The sequence below is a fragment of the Caloenas nicobarica genome, chromosome 7 (assembly GCF_036013445.1).
Source record: "Caloenas nicobarica isolate bCalNic1 chromosome 7, bCalNic1.hap1, whole genome shotgun sequence".
Taxonomy (NCBI): domain Eukaryota; kingdom Metazoa; phylum Chordata; class Aves; order Columbiformes; family Columbidae; genus Caloenas; species Caloenas nicobarica.
This window is the reverse complement of record NC_088251.1, coordinates 17483839-17505502: the sequence shown is the minus strand read 5'-3', so window position 1 is coordinate 17505502 and position 21664 is coordinate 17483839. Positions and strand designations below refer to the sequence as shown.

The 21664-nt window shown below is 41.8% G+C and overlaps 1 protein-coding gene across 8 annotated transcripts in view; it reads right to left on the bottom strand.

The window, feature by feature from the left end:
• Positions 1 to 648: 648 nt before the first annotated feature.
• The window catches only part of EXOC6 (exocyst complex component 6), a 94892-nt gene continuing 73876 nt past the window's right edge, over positions 649 to 21664 (bottom strand). For 4 of the 8 annotated variants that reach the window (XM_065638602.1, XM_065638601.1, XM_065638603.1 and 1 more), the window contains 2 exons: positions 2772 to 2884; positions 1668 to 2248 (listed from right to left, as the gene is read on the bottom strand). In XM_065638602.1, coding sequence (XP_065494674.1) covers positions 2167 to 2248; positions 2772 to 2884 — 195 coding nt within the window. In that variant the 3' untranslated portion in view covers positions 1668 to 2166. Of the gene's footprint in view, positions 2249 to 2767; positions 2885 to 21664 lie in introns of those variants that run through there. The other 4 variants (XM_065638607.1, XM_065638606.1, XM_065638605.1 and 1 more) reach the window with 2 other exon arrangements.

Sequence of the window (21664 nt, the reverse complement as noted above, 5' to 3'; positions counted from 1 at the left end):
TGCACGCCCAGCTCCGCTCCCCTCCTGCTGCCGGTGCGCCCCTCGGCCACATTTATATAGATATTGGGCACTTACGCCCGATCCACCTTCGGAGATGACGTATCCGCTGCATATTTAAGCAACGCGGCCAAGTGCGGTGATTGGAGCCGGAGAAGCGGGGATAAGTGACTGAGGGGCGCGGGGACGCGGCCGGGGCAGCCCCCCTCTCCCGCCCCCCGCCCGGCCCCTCGGGGCGAACCCCGACGGCGCGGCTCTGCCGGCCCTCGCCCCCTGCCCCAGCCAGGCAGGCCCCGCCGCGGGACTGCGGCACTTCGGCGTGGGGTGCGGGCTCCGCCCCGCCGCGACCCCCGAGGCGTACCCTCGGGCCAGCCCTTGCCCCGTCCGGGGAAGCCTGCGAGTCCCGTCCCGGGCTCCCCCGACCCGGGAGCGTCCCGTCCCAGCGCCAGGCCCCGCCGCCCCCGACTGCGGCGGCAGCCGGGGGGATCCCGCAGCTCCCCAGGCCACACCCGCCCATCTGGGCCGCCCGGACCCCTGCCCGCCTGCTGCGGGGGTAAAAGAACCGAGACCTGTACAGGTCCCCACGAAACCAGCTCTGAGGTGCGTTCCAGTGCGCGAAATTGAACAGGATTACGGGTGATGTTTATATTACTGTATTTAGACCGTCAATAACTTAAAAATACAGCGAAAATGTACATCATTTTTACATGTTCCATTTGGTTTGTATTTGTTAGACATTCTCTTTTCGTCTAAAATAGCCAGGAGGGGACAGTGCAAAGAGACCAGCAGTGGGACAAAATGCTAATCGCTGGGATGGGTCTGGCGGTCGAAAAGCGCATACTGACAAACAGATGCGGCACGAAACCAACAGTGGCAAACCTATTCCTTACTGTAACCTGGGGAAAAGAACCCGGGATCTTACAAAAGTACAGTTAGAAATAGTAACCCTGAGGAACAAAACCAAACAAAACGTCACATTATAAAGAGCTCGAATGGTTATTTATACTCACAACCTCAAGATTAAACCCTTTTGCAGAACAAAGCCTATAAGCCCTAATGCTAAATAAATATCAAGTCTAGTTGTCAGGTAGTTTTCAAAGGTACTAAAAATCAAAAGATTTTGTTCATACCTCCGGACTACAAAATCTGGTATACAAAATTATGTCAACTCACTTTAAGGCTAATATACATTTAATGCAGAAAACAATAGGTGGCATCTGAAATGCAAGTATCTGAATGCTTGAAAAAAACTATTAAATTAGGATTCATCCAGAAAACAGCAACTAAGGGATCATTTCTCAAATAATTACTACCCAGAGCAAAATTTTGGACACCATGTCTGCAAATATTTAAATAACATATTTACAGTTCAGCTGTTCCATTATTGAGCTGTTTTTTATTGTACAGTCTCATTTTTCACCATTTGTTTACAATATACAAAATAGTATTCGATCCATTAAAAATACATACAAAGAATTGTTTACTGATGACTCCATGTACGAGCCATCTACTGCATTTTTTCCTTTACTTGGTCAAATGAATGTCCTAACTGATGTCACTGTTTGCTTAGTAGAAATAGTGGCTAAGAAACACCTCTTAGCGCGATGAGATACCATCGATTTAACAGGCCTATGTGTGCTGAGACATACCATTCACTAAACTCCTAAGTTGCTTTACTACAGTCTCTATTAACTTCTGCTTGTCACGATCATTCTTCCTGAACTGAGTAAAAATGTTGTTCTTTTTGCTAGAGTCTTTCATTCTGGAGAAATAAAAAAGCAAACGACACAAACAGGTTAGAAACATAATTTGAAAAGGAAAAATCTGACTATTTAAATGGGTTTACTTTTGTTCCTCTTTTGATCTTTCTGCTAATAAGAACTGAAAGATTACAAACCCTGTTAACTATGTTTTCTTAAATTAAAATTCTCCAATATGGAGCTCGTTTTAATAATATTACTTCAGAAATCACCCGTAAGTATTAAGCAAGTATCATTCAGCAGGAAACTTGCCCTACCAAATTGCGTTAGGAGAGAAGCAAACCAGAAAACACGTTAGTATGATCTACTTCCATGGTAAGTTCAGACCCAGCAAACGGGCATGTTTTTTTTTGTTGTTCACGACCAAATTACCCGATATCGTTATTGCTGATCTCCTGTATCAATGGATTTAAAACGAAATTCGGGAAATAAAATGAATTGAAGCAACATCATGTTGTAATAGTACAGGCGATACATACCCTCTGTGAACTCTGCAAAATACGTGTTCATTGCGGGCAGGAGAGGAGAGAAAACACCGTTAGGAAACGCCTTTAAATCACAGGAAACTTTGATGCAGCTTTTTTAAAGCAGGTTGACGCTGCTCTGGCGGCAACGCACCCTCCTTACCCTGCCCTCCCCAGTCCGACCGCCGGGCCAGCCCAAACGCCCGCACCGGCTTTACCGCGGCGAAACCCCGCACATCGCCCTGCGCTAAAGCGGCAACAAGGCAGCCGGGACCTGCTACCGGGGCTGCGGCCCCGCCCGCGGCTCTGGGCACCGGGACAGCGCCGCGCCGCCGCTCCCGGGAGGGCGGCCCCGGCCCCGGCCCCCGCTCCGCAGCCGCCCCGCGGGTGCCGGTCTGGGAGCGCTGCGGCCCCGGCGCTGCCCCGCCGCCCGGCGCTGCCCCGCCGCCCGGCGCTGCCCTGCCGCCCGGCGCTGCCCTGCCGCCCGGCGCTGCCCCGCCGCCGCTCGCAGCCCCGCGCCGGCAGCTCCCGCCCCGGGCCCCGCACTTACTTCTCCAGGAGCGTGAGCGCCGTGCTCGGATTGACACGCAGGTATTTGGAGGTGGCCTGCCCGTAGTCAGCCAGGTAGGTGGACCAGTCCCACACCATGAAGAGGTCCAGGAGCTGGGGGGAAAGAGGCGGGTGAGGGGGCGCGGAGCGGCTGTGCGGGGAACAGGAACCCGCCCGGCTCGGGCCCGGCCGCAGCCCCTCGCCAGGAGCCAACAGCCGCTTCACCTGCCCTTTGCTTTCTTTATCGCCTTCTCACCCCGCTCCGTGCGCTGGCAGGCGGCTGTGCGGGTTCGGCCCTGGCAGGGGATGCTAATGGCTTCACGCTGTTGTTTCGGGAGCTTGCTTTACCGTGGGGAGCAGGAAGGGGATAGTTGCGTCTGTTGCTGCTCACGGTAATTTAAACCAGAGGTTCAGGTAGTCTCAATTAAGTGAATTAAACAACCCCTGCTGCACTCTCCATGGTGACTGATCCCTGTGACTCAGCCCCAAGCCCTGGGCACACTTCTGGCCCAAACAAACCCCAAACACTTAAATGGGGGAACAAAGAGCCTCCAAACACAGCCCTGTGTCTGGTCAAATCAGGCCTTTGACTCATGGTCTTGGTGCTGCTGTTCAACAAAACGGACTGCCTTCACAAGTGGATGCAATGCTTAACCTCCAGCAGCCCGTACCCTCGCAGCCATCAACGCCTAATTCCCCCTCTGCCATCACGGGGTGCAGGCCCTGTGCCGCTGGGCGCCCTGCCCAGGCTGCCTGGGGCCAGGGCACCGGCAGCCCTGCTTTGGAGCTGGTGGGCCCCACTCCCATTGACGTCAATGGCGAGGCACCCCCAGCTTCTCCCCACGTCTGACGGCTGGCCTTATCCTGCTGCTGCGGGCTGACGCGGGCTTGTTCTTGGGCTGCCCTGTGTCAGCCAAACCCACTCTTCGAATAAGCGCGAGAAACCATTAGCAATGCTTTGGCCCTGCTCGCAGTGCCCGTGGCTGCTCCCCTGAGCTGGGTCCTCAGCATAACCCACAGCCCCGGCTTGCCTGGGGGCCTTGCTACATCAGTAATGTTGGAAAGGTGGGGTGGAACAGGATTTTCTGTAACAAAACCACTCTAAGAAATATAACAGACTACTGCAAGTTGTACTATTTTGCTATTTAAATAAAGAACCCTGTTCACTTTAAATGTTTGCTTCTACTAAGCCAGACCAGAGCTGGTGCAGCCGGGGCACAACAGCAGTGGCCCCTGTTCCCGCAGGCAGAGCCGCAGTGGGTGCTCACTCCTCACACTTCTCAGACCACACTAAGAGAAGGGCTGTACCTCTGAGAGCTTTGCCTTACGCAAACTTCCCAGTCTGACAAAACATCACAGGTCTCCAGTAATGTTCATCCCCAAAATGATAATACCAACTTAATTACAAAGTAAAAGCAAACACCTGGTCTTCACAGCTTCAAATTTATGTGTCTCTCCTCCAAATTTTTCCAATTCCTAACCCTTCTTACGTTATTTCCAAATAAAGTGTCTAATTTAAATAAATTATTTTCTAAGTAGTTATTCCTTCTATATTTATAGTATACTCTTTCATGAATACGTAGTAACATCTCCTGGCTTTATAACCAACCTCTGACACAGTTACTGCTCTGTGAACAACTTTGTTGTTCTAAAGTCCTCCAGGGACCATTACAGACCTCAGTGACATCTAGATTTTACATTTAACTATCTCATATGGGTGAAAGGTGTATAAAAAACAAGGAGATGACTTCATTCTCTACTGACTGCATATCCATGATAGCTGTCAAGGTCAAATGCAAATGGTTCTTTCTCACAAACCGCTTTCTCGGGATGGGCACCATCAGTTCTCCTGCTGAGCTGAAGAGAACATGCCTTTAGTCACTAAGCAGACAGACTTGGGAAGGCTCTGATAACTCAGGAATTAGTGGCATTTGTGAAACCCACAGTGTCAGTTGCTGCTGCACATTACTCATCATTTCTTATTACCTGTGTTACAACACTTGGTAGTACCCAGTCCTCAGAGGCTGTAAATTCAAAACCATGATCAAAAGAGTGGAAAGATAGGACAAGCAGATACGAAACACAAGCTGGGAGGATGAAGCTGACAACTACAGGAACCCAAACTATATAATCTGGAGACTTCACGTTCCCTCTCTGTTACAGAGAAGCAAACAGAATGTATTAATAAATTACTACTAATTACAATGCCACTTGTCATGGGCTCCACATGGGAGATAGTCCTTTAGAAAGGACCGTGCCAATGCTCCTGCAACAGTTGTGCTCCGTAAATCAAAGTCGAAAGATTTTATTTGTTATCCCTATTGTAACACTGAAACTGAGGATTCTGCGTAAATCCTAAACAATCCTGAAGCTCTGTACCCTGTTAGCAATGTGCAGCCCAAAGGCGTTGATGACTGTTACAATTACAGTGCTGACAGGTTCAAAGAAACTTTGCTGCCAATATCACATGAGCGATTTTCATACATACTTCCAGTGCCCGAATCAACCGTCTGATTGTGTTGTTGCTCTGGGACATCTCAGTGATAGTGACAGCCAGGCTGGAAGATCACACCTCATTTGTCACTTGACCAAACACAGGTAGGCATGTAGAGCCCTAAAAAGACCATGGAGTCTGTCGCTTTTCAACGCATGAGGTAAAACAATGTCCCAAGAGAACACAAAGCATATTCTGTACACTCCAAGACAGTCCTGGCTCTGAAGAGTGAAGACCCTGAGAAACATTATTGGAAAGGGGGATGTACCCAGAGCCTCTTCCCTGCTCCGCACTTGGTCGAAGAGCTGCACATAACCAGCCTCATGCTAATAAATCTCCTAAGTTACAGCAGTTGTCATGACATGTGGCAGGTAACACAAAGGACCATGGACATGCAATCAGATGACACATGTCACTCAGTCATAGCTCTCTTCCCTCCTTCTGTACACATGTTCAGGGGCTGCAGTGTCACAAATGTACCCTGCTGCTGGCATAAACACAACACGGAGCTGCAGACACTGCTGGAGACCAGGCTGCTGCTGTGCACAATTATGCATTGTGCCCCCCTCACAGCTGCAGTTCTACACTGTGACATATTGCTGTATGTAATGGGCTTTGACAGCACGTACTGTATGCTGTGGGTGGGCAAGAGCTGCCTGGTGTGCAGCTCTTCGGATCTGTGTCCTGGCCATTCATATCACCTGCATCTGACTTGGCACTTGGCAGATGTACAGTCAATGCCGGCACTTTGCGAGGGGAGCAGGCTGGAGAGCGGCCAACAGCAGCAAGGACAGTCTAGCAGAAATGAGCTGCTCGTCCCAGGACAATCACACGTGTGTGGAAAACAACTTCAATCCACCCATACAAAGTTTCCCTCGAGCACAACCCCGAATTTACCTTCACTCCTGCAGCCATGCTGCAGAGGTATCAACTTTACAGTCTGCTTCAACTTCTGCTGCTCTGTTCCCTTCTGATTTACACTGCCTTTTGCTACAAAAATGTGTGCCTTATTTAAATGAAGCACTTTAATTCCTGTTCCTTGTACAGAAAGACTTCTGTTGAAGCGGGACTGTCTTGGCCACATGCATATGATTTGGAAGACAGCCCATCCATTCAAAGATGCAGAAAGATATTTGGGCTACTTCATGTGATTTGAACATACTCTTGGAAAGACAAAGCTGATAATGAAGCACTGGCCTACCCAATCCTTTCATAGAAGATTTTTATTTCAGTAAAGCATAAAGTTATATTGAAATTCATACATAAAGATTATTGAAAATAAGAGAAGGACATGAAGATGCAAAAACTATTTTTTAGTTCATGCAAACAGATAGCTACATGGAATTAATAATGAAAATTTGGCCAACTCAAAAAAATCCAACTTTATCTCTACCTTTTTGCCGTTTTTTCACTCACAACAGATGTATATTAAAATGATTTTATGTGACAGGGACTAGGTGTGTGCAAAACCACAGGGAGAGCAGCCTTTGGTAATGTTACATGGTACTCAAAATGAAGAAATAATGGAAATACTTTTTGGATTTGGCTTGATATGCTGGTATGACTCATACCACAGAGATGTAATACATGGGATATGTTAAATTCCACTGAAATAAAAGATGGTTGCAAATCTCTGCAGTTTTAAATACCATGATTACTACTAATGTGGAAAAAGAAAAATTGTATCAAGGGCAAGTCTGATCATAAAAGCATTAATTTTGCCAAAGAATATCAGCTACAATTAAAAAAAAAGGCAAGCAAAAATCAACAAAAATTTAGGGGATTTAAGTTCAGGTGAGCTCAGCTTCTCAATTGTGAAGCATGAAGTGCAGGAGAATTTGCTGGTTTTGTCACAGTAGTTCTTATTGTGGCAACTAGAATCAACTAATTAAAGCTCAGATTAAAGCAACTATTCTATACACTAGAACTGTTACCGAGAGAATAACTGAAAATGAGATGCATTGCCTAGCAAGGAATGGTCCACACTTTCCAAAGTTAACATGCATGGAAAACACCTCAAAGCGGTCAGAAAGACAATCTCTCCTGTGACTGTCCCGAGTCTGGAGGCAGCACAGACCATTAGCTGGTAGTCGGCTGCTCAGCCCCACCTAAGGAGCCACCCAAGGGTGCTCTGTCAGAACCAGCTTATCATGGAGCTGAAACACTGTGAAGCACCTAATAAACTAGATATAAGTACTTTAAGAACGATGGCACCATTGTACTCTCTTTATCCTGTAACAACCATAAAAAATAAGAATAAGCTAAGACAGGAAATGCTATACCTGAGAATTTTATTACAAAGCAGAATATGTTTCCCTAGCAGCAAGGGAAGCCCTATTGAGTACGAAGAACTTGCAGAGCAGTGTGTGCACCTGTGTGTCTGAGTTGTTGCCAAAAAAAAGGAACAAGCTTTATCCTCTTATCCTTTCTAGTATACCAGATAGGCTGTGAGATAGACCGTCCACTTACTTACAAGATAGAGTATGCATTTTTGCCTTATTTAGAGGATTTGCCTCTTCTAAAGGTGCAATAGAAGGGGAACCTTTATCCAACATCTTGGAACCATCAGGGCTGATGATCAGAGAGCATCATGTTCCTTTTACTGTATATGAAACAGTGTTGCTTTCTCAAACCATCACATCATTAGTCACATATATGTCTACATAGATAACTTAAGCTTCTGGCTGCTGTTGCACACTTGTGCTTTAAATTATGCCCTGCAATACTTTGATTTTCTAATCTTTTTGTTCATGTGTCTGTATTTTCTAAATGCCTTTTATGTCTAGCATTACGTTTTTCTGCTCAAAATAAGCACCGCTTGGAAAAAAAGGTGTTTATATATAATATAAAAGGCTATATTGACCTTTTACATGATATAGATAACACTGCTATTTTGAACTAGAAGACTTTAAACACATTTTAATTGTAAGATACTATTTGTTGTTGTTGTTGTAACTTTAAGATCTTGATAGTTAATGAGTTTGGTTAACACAAAACATTACAATATTGACGCTATGTTGAAAAAAGTTCTAAAGATTTTAGGGACAGAATTCTGGTTTCAAGGAGGGCACTTGGCACCTATTCTCCCACGACAGTACTCTTGCATTTTCCCAAGAAGTAGGTGATATGGCCATGTTTGGATAGAAATTACTGGTAATCATTGCTCAGTAAAGCTTTGTCTTGTATTACCTGACGTCCTGAGCAGCTCGGCCAAGCAGCTCGGCCGTGGCCCTGTATTTAGGCCATCTTGTAATTACATGAGAATTTTGTGCACTGGGAACTGCTGGAATCGACCATCCGGTCCTTTCAATGCTGTTTGAGCCTCTTGTCACATCCCCAAATATCATACAGATGCCCTTTCCTTTTTACTTTTGGGCAACTGTCAGGAATAATCTTGGAAGAGAATGCAACTTTGGGAACTAGCTATGCGCAGAGTCAACCCAGCAAAAGGGGCAGAAGGAGAAGACAAGGAAATGAGGGCAGTATCCATTAGACAACACCAATTGTGTTGGTTACACCACAAAAATCCTAAGTATAAATTATCAAGGTAGTTTAGCATGAGCTGGAATGGTGCCGTTACATCTTCTGATGTAGCAAGAGCGTCAGCAAGTATCTTTGGTTGTACTATCGTACTATCGCACAGAGATTCAGGAGCTGGAGAAAAAATGAGGAGTCGTACACTTAATATCCTGCTTACCTTTCTGTAAAGTCAAATATTCCATCAAAAGAGAAGTATTTTTTTTTCAGATATCACTGTCAGTTATGTCCTTGTGGCCCACTCTCCTTGCTCAAAACCAGAATATTCCGTATGCTCAACAGTTTATTAACCCCTAATCACCCAGTTACTTCTGCACTTGATTGCATGTGTAATTACCTTTTGTCAGGTACAATTTGCCTGATAAACATGTCAGAACACTTGCTGCTTCGTCTGTTGAAACAGATAAATGCTGTCTTTCCACAGCCTTGGGGCATAATTAACAGGGAAGAAAAAGGCAGTTATAAAAACAGACAGAAGCTGATTCAGAGCAGCAGGAGCTCCCAGCGTGCAGCCCGCCAAGGCCCATGGCACGGCCGCTATGCTTGCCTGAGCCCCATTGAGCTCCAGCCCGCTGTGACAGGGCAACGGGGGCTGCCCTCAACAACTCAGATTTAAAGTAGGTTTCCACGTGAACTTCAAAAAAAAGACTGGGATGACGCCTGTTTAAAACAAAACAAAACAAAGCCACACACAAAACCCCCCAAACACAGCACCAACCAACAAAACAAAACAAACCCACAATGTGAAGTAGCAGATAACGATATTGGTAGAGTCCCTGTCATCATTGCGTGTTGGACGCTCCAGCAGACTCTCTGGGATGGCACCAGGAAGCAAAAAATTAAAAGAAGGCAGAGAGAAAAAAAAAAAATCAGGAAAAGAAAAAAAGAGGCAAGATTAAAAAGAAAATGCTTTGTGGCATTCTTGAGCTGAGTTGCTTCTGATTTCTGCCCTGTAGTGTTTGCAGGTTCTGTACCCACACACTACGGGGAGTGCAAAAAAAAGAAATCCTTACCTGACCTCTGGGTAACCCAAACAGGAGATTAGCCCATTTCCAAGCAAAGCAGGTTGTCACACTGTTAGGCCAATTGCTTCTATTGACACTTTGCATAAACATCTTACACAGGGTGATCAGAAAGGACTGTTATGCCATTAACGCTCTTTTTATTTTTTTATACCTAAGCCTTACAGAATAAAGGCCTTTCTGAGGAAGGGATAACAAAAGGGTCAAAAGGTCACAAACATTCTTTTAAGTAGGTAAAAATCGGGCAAGTTTAGAATCATTGAAAAGTGCAAATTGGAACTTTTTTGTATCTGGTGACATTCCAGCACGCTCAGCTTTTTCTAATTTTACTTTTAGCAAATTCATTAATCTACTTAATTGTGCATCTTTACTTTTACTTTTAAGCAAGAAAATGATAAAATCTATTTTAGGAAATAGCAAGCCATCTAATCTTCTCAGCTAACCAGTAATCTAAACAGATTTAAGACATTACCATTAAAATCCTCATGGGGAACAGTGTGAAAATATACATATTTTTTTCCTGGAGTGGTACAACTGAACAGTCTCTCACATATAGTTTTCACCTATAATTTACACAGCATGTGGCTCGCACTGTGTACACAGCAAAATATTCTATATTTTCCTTTGTTTTGTTTTTGCTTTGATCGGATATGGAAACAATCTCCCTTTAATAGTATAAAAGCCACCTGCTGGGCCTTGCAGACTACAGCTAATTGGTAAATTCTTTGAAATTTAGATATAATGGATTTTGACCTCTTTAATTAAAAAAATCCCAAAGCTTAGAAAACTGGTGAACTCTTCTGGGAAATGAACAGTGCCAAGCATATACAACTGCAAGCTATGCCAAATATTTTCTTAGAAGAGAATACAGAAATAACATTGCATTTTTTTTCTTGAGGATACATGGCTTTTGAACTAGAAAAAAAGCCTTGTGACTGTTGTTTGCTATATATAATTTAAGTCATCAAGATAAAGGAACAGCAAATATATTAATATTTCAATTGTTACTATTGGTATGGGGGTTTGGAGCTAAAAACCTCCAAAGGGGACTTTTTCATTTTAAACACAGAAAAGTCAGAAAGCCACTCACAAATGTCCCACTCCTCAATAGTTCCCATTCCAAGGAGCTCACACCGAACCTAAACACACCTTTACACAGGACAAACGGGTTTGATGACCGAAGAGGAAGCCTGTCAACCAGAATCATTGTTGATTCATAATTTCTGACATAACGTGAACCTTCCAGTGGAGCTATAATCTGCTCAGTTTGCGAACTCTCAGGCAACACTGTCTTCCCTTTGTTAAAACACTTATTTATACTCTGCCCAGCGTAATGGGGCCATGGTCCATGACTGGGACTCATCGGCACTGCAGCAACGCAGCTACACAACAACGACACTTTGTTTTTAGTCTCTGTTTATGTTTCATGCACAAGTACACATGAATATATGTTACACAGGTATACGCTTATGTCCAACAAATTAACAAAAAAACCCCTGCATGAACATGAAGATAACACCCCCATTAGTTCACCAAATGTTATCTCCCTGTTTATTAAAGCATGAACACCATGAAAGCACTTACTAGATTGGAACTAAAATGTGAAGGACCAGAATTGGAGCTGGACAAAGACAAGTAAATCTTGCTCACTCTAAACATTTCCTGGTTGCAAAGGAACAACAGAAGTATTTAAAATACAGATATCTAAGTCTAGCTTACAAGGAAAAAAGACAGAGTTTGCTAACTGTAGAGTAACACCGTACCAACCAAATGCAATTATCTCTTAATCAGTTGGTGTTTGTTATTGCTGACAAATATCTTGTCAGACTGGTTAGCAAGTCTGCCTGCCACTTGCCAAAATATTTTGTTTTATTTACTCCTGGTGACTTATTTTGTGAATGTGGTGAATTTTAAAATTCCCCCTACTGATCACATAACTGGAATAACACACATTGGTCTTGTATTTCAAAGTGTAAATTGATCTCTTGATCTGTGAATGTCTCCCTATAGTTTATGCTACCCTTTTTCTGGATTGGTAAAACAAATGCATTTTCAAAGTGATGTTATGGGGATTTAGCTATGCAATTCCCATTAGTGTCAATGGGGGTCGCAGGCTAAATTCCTAGGCAATGCTTTGAAAACTGAGCCCTGGATTTTCAAAGGAAGGATAGTTTGTGTTAGAAAGGCAGTGTCTTTCAGTTTTTAAGCCACTGCATTAAAACGTGCCTTTTTTTTTTTTTTTAAGTACTATGCATTTAGAAATTGTGCCTAAATTTGGGATATTGAACTGTTCACAAGAATGAAATAGTTTTATATTTAAATGTGTCCATCTGTTTCAAATTTATAAGTGGAAATCTTATCTGTCACTATCTTGAATGTTGGAATACAACCTTTAACACATTTGTAAGTATATAATGTATAAGCTCAGAGCTTATGACAGCGGAACCACTGGGAATTGTTGCTATGCTAAAAAAACCCCAGAAGTTACTTGTGTTCAAGTAAATCCTTTATAACCTCAATTCTCTGAAAGGGCAGAATTCTTTCCCAAAATCTGGACCTTGAGGTACACTCCGAGAGATGCCTGGTCTTGTTATCTTTGTGAACAAGCCCAAATACATTTTTTGTTCTTTGACACTTCAAATGAACTTAGGCCTGCCTACAAAACACTTGCTGCTCAAGTCACAGGATGAAGCTTGTTGCTCTTACCATAATCAGAAAAACACTCACGATGTATAATTTTTACAAATCCCATTAAAACTTCAAGCAGCCCAAGATGTAACTTCTGAAGAGAGTCCCTGAAAAATAGTCACTGAGGCAAATACAAATATTAGGCCCTATGCAACACACAATCTAGCAACAAGTAATACTGGTTCAAATAAGATTTGTTTAATTACAGTGCAAATGTTTATTATGAAATGTGTTCTTCTCCATCATTAAAGAATAAGCTGGACTAGTAGCAAAAGAACCGTCTTTTGAGTCTAGAAACAGGGAAGAGTTTGAAAAGCAGGAGCCTGGCAGACAGTCAAGCTCCAGAGGGCACGGGCTCGGGCCAAATTGCTCCCATCAAGCCCGTTAGCAGTACACGAAGTCCCTTTTGACAAAGCATAAAACTATGTCAATGGTAATATTTGTGTGGATTAAAAATCGTGTATTATGCAATGGTTAGGTCATTCACAATTTTTTTTGTTTTTGAGCTTCTGACGCAGAGGCGTACACGCTCAAACAGCACACAGGGGTGACAAGTGCAGCCCTGCAAAACAGGACATCTGCCTCTGACCTGAACAAGACTTTGAAAATACGATTTCAGCTGTTAAAATCATGAAGCATTTAATATAGCACGGTTAAATTTAAGATGTCATTTTCGTTTAGCTTTTTTTTTTTTCAAAATGCAGGTTTGCCAGTAGTACTTAAACATTGAAATTTACCCAAACCATTATTAACTGAAGAGGCAATTTTTACAGTTTAGTTTATTTAAACTTAAACTTTCTATAAGGAGTTGTTTTCAACTGCACGAGACTTAGAACAGGCTTGCTTTAAACTCATTGCTTAGAATAGGCTTGCTTTAAACTATTTGCTCATCTACTAAATAATGCCATAAACAGCATGTCTCTGGTTTAGAGAAAGTGAGACTAATTAAAAATGATCTAACCTGGTGTAACTGGAACAAAATTTAAACACTAAACATGTTCACTTCAACTTCTATACTGTGTTCTGGAACTGAACACTCTTGTCCCATCTGTCATATATAATATTTAGCAGTATCCATGTGAGTAACTCTACATGCCTGCAGTCTCACCAGTGGTCAGTATATATACTATACCATGAAAAGTCATTATTTTGACAAATGCTGTTTTGAACTAACTAATCCAAACAGTCCTTGTATACACACACACCTAATCTATGCAGTCAAGCTGCTGTACCTTAGAACTAAACATCCATAGTGGTCCGCCCAAGTATAATTACACCACCAAGTTTAAATTTCAGTCTGATTACTTCTAGGGTTGAAGGAAGGAGTTTTCGATACACAGCCCTGGCATGCGAATGTAAACTGATGCCTGTGGAAATACAAGTAAGCAAGGCAGAGCTCCACGGCATCGGCCTTGTGTGCACAGAGGAGGCAAAGACTTCAGCATTTTGTATGCAGCTGCGGTTCACAGAACCGAGCGAGAAACCATCAACCTGGACACTGGGAATTAGCAATTCAGTGGTAAAATGGGATATTTCCTTCTCCTAGCTTTCCAGTTATCTCTTGTCATATTCTGACTAGGAGCAAAACACTAGAAGAAATTACATGTAAGAAAAATTGTGAAATTACATTGTTACAGAGATTGAGGCTTCCAACCTAATAGGAGGACATACATCAGGCCTGTAAGGTTTATGAGCATGTCTTGAATTCGCAGCATTTGGTCTCCACAGAGGTCCATGATCTCAAGTGTGCACTATGAAACACATCATCTCCTCTGAGGCAACCTGGGGTTGTACAGCAGATAGAGGAAAATAGCTTGTTTCAACACAACGGTTTAATTATTTTTTAATCTGTAACTTCTTGGTTTGGTTTATTTTTAAGATTTGTGCGAGTCTCAAAAAGCTGCAGATCTAAAATTAAAAAAAAAAAAATCATAGTCTTAGTGCTCCAGATTTTTCTCTTAGGTGGCCATCAAAGCCCTCAGTATTTTATACACAAGGCATCTCTGTGGAAAACCTTTGCAGGAAGCATATACAGATATAGCAACTGTCCCATAAAATATCTCAGCTGATCTTGGGTGCTGAGTTAGAATACATGGAAAGCCACTGAAATCTAAGACATAATAGGCAGAAACCAGCACCATTTTGTTTGCATCCAGAAACAAAACTCCAATGCAATCCATAAGGCACAGACACTTACACATGTGCTCATCGTGAGTTTACTGTAAACAGAGAGTTATTTCTTCCAAAGCAGGGCATTCAGGGTATGGCTGTACAACCACCCTTCATAGCAGATGAAGTTACATCCCTTAGGGAAAGCTATACTAGACCTGGGAACCACTGGACAAGGAATTCCACAATCAGTAGCTCAGGAATGTAAATATAGACAAGTTAAAAGCAAAGCCAAAAAATCACTAGACAAAAGTTTTATATTCTTTCCTGGACAACCTTCACTTTCTTCTTCAGCTACTGCAAGACATTTACTTCCACATTTATATCTATCAAGTGACTCTAAAAACGTTTTAGCAAATATTACAGCCAGTATAACATCCTGGTACTTGTCTTTGTTTGTCTTGTCTAGACAACTTGGTCTAGCAAAGGCTTCCGAGCCCAGTAAACTGCATTAACAAGAAACCCAGATAACTCAAAACAAGTTCTGAGTTATCTGGATTTTTTGCTGTTGGCTTTTTGCAAAAGATCTTTCTTCTCCTGCTGCTATGTTTGCAAACATATTAGGAAAACCCCCTTCTGCTTAATGTCAATAGTCCAATATTAGTTCTTTTCTAAGAAACACATATTCAAGAAATTACTCTCCCCAGAAGGTGATGCTTTTCCTTTAGAATAAGCCTTTTCTCCTCACTTCTCAGGTGACAACATTTTCTTAAAATGTTTCATCTGAAAAATTTGTTACAATTGCTCTGGAAGACAGAATAATTCCAAACTACGTAATATGTCATTTGTAATAATTAGTCTTCACATTTTAGCTCCAACAGATCCCAATAACATGGAACTTTTGCTGAGAAATGATGGGACAATTCAGCCTCTAATACCTCCTGCAATTTGAAAACCTCTTCCCTTGATTTTCCTTGCCACTTTGAAATGTTATCCCTTTCTGGTGAGTAATCCTGTGCTAGATTCTTTTGCTTCTTAAACGAACATTATTCTCACCCTTTATTGACTGACTGCATCTATTATCACATGTAAGCAGTGTTAATCCTCTAGTAATTAACACCCTTATTAAAAGTAATTTTAACTCAAAGAAGTTTAAATCGCATTATTGGTTTTATTTAATTAAGCTATGGGGACTGTTTTACACTGTCAGTTGAGTTTTCAGCTTGTGCCTTTTCAATCTACCAGTTACACAGGTTCCCTGCACCCCGCCAGTTACCTGTATATTTCTGTCTAGGAATTATTCTGTACTATTCTGCTTCACTGTGAACTTTTTATACAGTCCTCTCTGTCAATGGGTTCAAGACTACCACCCCCCAAACTATCATTTGGATGTGCATTTCAATGATGTTATCAAATGTATCCTTCAACAGGGTTCAATATCTTTTTAGTGCTTAAATTGAAAGAACCACTTTTCATGTCCTTCTCATACATCCCAAGCAAGGGCAAAGATTTTTATTTAATCTTTAGACCGGCAAAAAGAAAGGAGAATCTGAATGCACTGAGTTGTGCCACTTAAGAAGGCTGGCTCAGCACTTCTTCTGTTACTTCAAAAATAAGCCAAATTTTATAATTGCATTTTTGTGTGTGTGTCTACTGTATGTTTCTTTCTATGGGAAAATATCTGATGGCCTATGTTCTCTTACAGATCTCAGGTAAGCTGCTCAACTGACATGTTTGGCACACAGTCAGAAGACGAAAACTGTCTTCTGGTTTAACTGCATCATGTTACATTGTGCACTCTGCAAGAGTGTGGGCTAATTGTGTGTCCACTTGGAACGATTTCCTGGAGGCACGCCACTGAGCCCCGGAAAGCTTGTGTTCTCCTGGGAATAATGCAACCTGATGGTTTCATGGACTTCATACACCATTAACTGTGTACTAAAAGTGCCTTCTTTCCTTTGGGTAAAAACATATCTTCAAATTTCTACTGTGTAAAAAAGAAATGTTCTAAATGGGTCTCAGCGTAAACCATGGAAAATGATAAACATAGAAAGAAAAGAATAAGAACAATAAAGTACTTTACAGACAGGAACTGCCTTTTTTTCTTTTTTTGTCCTTCATCCCATATCTTTAAGTTCTTCTTTTCTCCCCATCATCTCCTCCTTCCACTTACTCCTCTTTTGACCTTCTTAAAATTTTTCTTTGCATTCCTGTTCTTATTCATTCCTTTTTTCTCCCATTATCACTCTTTCTGTGATTGGGGGTCTTCCAAGTTACAGTGCTCCTTCGCTACTAATGCTTTAGGGAAAGTCTTATATGTGAATCTTCTCTATAAACTCTGTTATTTCAATATTCTTTAAAACAGTGCAACTCGTAAAATGACAAATTGCTCCAAACCTAGCATACCCGTAAGAGCCGTATTTGTTAACTTGGTAAAAGCCCAGAATGATATAAAATTGTGCCTAAGATCATGCTGGTTCATATTGCTTATAATACAATTAGTTTAGTCAGAAACCAGTTATTTAGGTAACAATATGAAATTCAATCATTTCTTTTACCACTTATTAGTATCTTTGCACTAACAGAAAGAAGATACAAGAGTTTCATCTCCCATGTTTCACCAACTGACTGGAGGCAGTCAGATAGTCAGAACATTATTTTTTAATTTGTATTTCTGCAGTGCTAAATTAACACCTGGCTGAAGATCAGTGTCACATTATGGTACATATTGTACAAACACTTTTGAAGATATGATCTTTTTTTCTAATACACTATGATCCAAATGAAAAAACAGTAATTAATTCCATTTCACTTATTCAAGTCCTTGCCATACTATATCTATTAAATTCCTTTCTTGTGTTGTTATTGTTCTGAAACACAGAGCAATTCTTGTTTTATTGTTGTAAAAGATCTCTTTGATTTTACTGGATTTTCCATTTACCCTATAGTGATTTCCAAAGAAGAGATGGACTTTTTTTTCATAGAAGAAACTAGCAAAAGGAAAAAAAAAAAGAGATATTCTGCCTGCTGCCTGCGATTGACAGATCATTTAGAGAAGGAATGGAACATCAGTATGTTGACTGATGCGACGGAAAAAATAGTGAAGGCAAATCTGTAGGGTTAAGGGGTTAGAGTTGCCCAACACATACTACACACCGGTGATACTACCAGCTTAGCTAAGGCTGAAGAATATAAGCAATTTTGGGACAGAAATTACTGAATACGCTACTGCAGCTACCAGTCCCATGGCTTTCTGATGGGAGACTAGGACTCATAGATGTTAAGAGAATACAAATAACAGGTAACTTGATGGAAAACAATATTTTTCTTCTCCTGCGTTGTTCAATTAACAATGCTTATTCATTCATCAACAATGCTCATAGGAACCACATGCCACCCACAGGATTCAGAGGAAGTTCTGTGGAGCTGGGGGCTCCAAAACTGAACTCCATCCATCAGCTCAGGGCTGCAGAAGGGGCCCGGACACAACGGTAGCGATCCTGCAGCGACTGGCTGCCAGCAGGAAGGCAACAGCTTGATATGATGTATTCACAAACTTCAGGTAAGTCATGCACCCAAATCTTCCTTCCTTTCATTTACATCATTTCTTCCATGACAAAAATAAAGGTGAAGATCAGGTGGGGAGCAGAACTGCTAGCAGAAGCAAACTAGAGAGAAACTTCATTCCACTGAATGGGATGTGTATCAGTGACTCAAAGAAAGGCTAAGTATGAGCTTACGAATATAATAGGCACATGGATCAACATCTAATTCAAGCAAGAGACTTGTTAATTGAGAAATTATCTGAAAGTGAACCTTCTGAAATTTTTCTACCAACAAGTCCTTCTGCAAAAGAATAAAACCATATCCAGATAAAGCTTATTTAGTGCTTTCTCTCATGATGTCCTTGGAAATTACTGCTTCATAAATAGTCTCCCAGACACGTAGCATACCGATTATTGAAGAAATCTAGTATCTCGCCCCAAAAAAACCTGAAGCCTTTGGGTTCTGGCATTACAGACAGGATATAATTGGGATATGCACTTCAACTACCAAGGATACAATTTTAGTACCATTTAGGTCATGATCTTACAGGAATTTCCTCTGTAACTATGGGACGAGCTTTTTTGAACAGAAAGGTTTTCCAGAGATATGACGTTTTCATCATAACAGCAGCTCTGTAGGTTTTGAATGAATTTATCAACTATTTCTAAACCTTGTATTGTGAAAGTACTGATGACTAAGAAGAGCTGAAAGCTGATTAAATGTGACGGTAGTACTTAGATAAGGGCTCAGATATGTCCATCTAAATAGTCTTGATAGCAGCTTTTGCCTACTTTTTTTTTTGTTTTTTAATATCTGCTTTGATCAACCTCTCAGTGAAACTTTTCGTAATTTCTATGATGGTAGTATTTAGAAGCTGGAACTCCCCTACACTGCTCTAAGAAGCTAAGTATTTCTGCACATGACAAACAAGATCAATAAATGCCATTTCCTGTCTCAGTTCCAAAAAATATAAATTCATCTCACAATAAAACCGCCACTCTCGTTCAACTACGGCTTATGTTCTTACACAAAGGCTGTTATCTGCAGGTCTCTAAGTCAAGCTGAGCTGGTGCTTCACAAGTTCTGTCATTTTCTAAATACACAGTAGAGATTTCTTGCCAGGTCATCTAATTCTTGCACATATCTGCTTCAGTAAGTGGAGAACTAAGAGAATTGTATCCCTTAAATGAACTAGCTTAAATAAACAACAAGAAAATTATTTTTTTAGTTTTGATAACTTCCATGGTGTAGGTACCTACAGCATTCTTTACTGTCAGTTAGGAGATGACACTCAGTTTAAGCATTATACACCTTTCACCACACAGTCTTTTGTGCACAACCTACTATACTTTCCTCTGGAGAAACTGGTACAGTTTTTGTCATAGATTGAATAGTGTATCTTGTAGTTAAACGGCCATATGTATATCATTTTAACTAAGTAAGGTATTGATAGGGCTACTGAAGTGAAGTAACAGCATTTGTACATTGAGTTTTTAAAACCTGTTTTCAGGTATGCTCCCTCATTGTCAGTAAGCCTGGACCTAGAGTGAAAACTTGGTATGCTATCAGCATGTTATTTGCACTTCTCTGCTGAGAAAGGAGCATTCAGATGTTGATCTGGATACAATCTGTTTTGTACCGAATTTGATGAATGATTTAATGTCCCAAAGAACACACGCACACCTAATACCTGGCATGTGTGCCCTTAGTTGCTGGCAGTAACAGGGTAGGAATACCTACTGCCAGGAAATTACTGACTTGCCAACCTGCTTTGATTCTGCAAATCCTTGTAAGATAGTGTATCCAAAGCCGTGCTTGTTTTTGACCCCCCACTGCTAATTTCTGCGCATTTGTTTCCAAAGCTTCCTAATTCTTACCAGCTGGCAGGTATAAATCCCATCCAGTAATGAGCTGGCTTGTTTCTGTGTACAGAGCACTGATTGAGATCTTCCTCACAAATATCTATACAAACAACTTGTGAACTGAGCCTATTGTGATTACCTACAGGCTTCACAGCACCTAGTTGAAAGGGAGAAAACAAAAGTAAGAGATTCCATTGGGGAATATAAGTGCTTACAAACAAATGGTCATGTTTGTGTGAAAAATTCCCATTTATTTGTAAGAATACAGTACTCTGCAAAGATATTGCTTGGTCCCTGCAAGCTGGATAAGACACATATTTAGCACGTAGTCATACTAAGATAACTGTGTCATTTTGAACATAGGTATGCATATGAATACTACCCCTGTATGATGCAAATACATGAGGTATTGAGCTGTGAAGTGTCCCTGTTCTGCTCATAGTGTGCCTCCAGCTCTCCTCCTGCTTTAGCGCAGAGTCAGTTTATGGAGAAGGGGAAGGCCAGCAAAGGTGTTGCCTTCCTCCTCCAGCAAAGTGAGGATCTATGGTCTGAAATCCAGAGAGGCACAACTCCTGTTTTGTTGCTGTTTGAAATCTGAGATCCTTTTTTTAGTCGAATAAGCAGCATCGCACTGAAAACTGAAGAAGCACAAATCCCATTACATAGCGCCCTGAGGCTGGGCTTCCTGTTACAGATGTAAGGTGCCCCTCTGCTTGTTCAGAGAAGCTGGGGAGTGCATGGCGGTGGGAAAGGGATCAGTGAGCATTGAGAAAGAGCCTCTGTGAAGATTAAAGTCTCAACAACCATTTCCCTCAGGAAGCGAAAGACAAAATACACTATACTGCTTGCTAATTAAAAATTCAAACTGTTGCCTTAAGAAAGAGAGGCTTACATTTCTCTTTAAACTCTGAAGTTTTTAAGACTTACTACTAAACATACTGTTAGGGATTTCTCCCTTTTGGAAAACCCGGATGTTTTTTCAGTTCGTGACTCTTCTCTGGAGCAGAGGCCAGGGGTGGGTGTACCCTACTAATTTCAAAGCCTAGGCATTGCGTGGGCTGGCAGCCTGTGAAGGAAGCCACAGCACACCCTTGGAGCCCTCGACTTCAAGAGTCATGGTGGACAGGTCTGACAACAGGCTGCAACTTATTCTGAGACCTAACAGAAGGGCTCAAGAGCATTCTCCACAGGGAACACAGATGGTGAGAGCTTCGGCGTGCTGCATGTTGAGGGAACCAGAAACAAGCCAGAGATGAAATGCTGTAACTTCCACAGGAAATGAATTCAAGTTAAACACTGCAAACAAAACAGTGAGGAAGACCAAGCCATCAGCCTGCCTTTAGCGGCAGACAATCCTGTGGCTGGGATTGAAGGCCAGTGATCTGTTACACGGTTCCTACCTACAATGAGTTACTTCTGAGTTTATCAGAAAGACAGTATGAATGAGAAGCAAAGAAGAAAGAGGAGGACTATATTAAGTACCACTAAGAATTTTCTCCTCAAATAAACTTGACATCTGTTGCATGCAACACTACAGTTCAGAAGGTCAGCAGTAGCTCTCACCAACAATACACCAGAAAACGCATTATAAAGTAAATGGTCAAGCAACCCAAGAAACTATCAATGTAATTTCCAT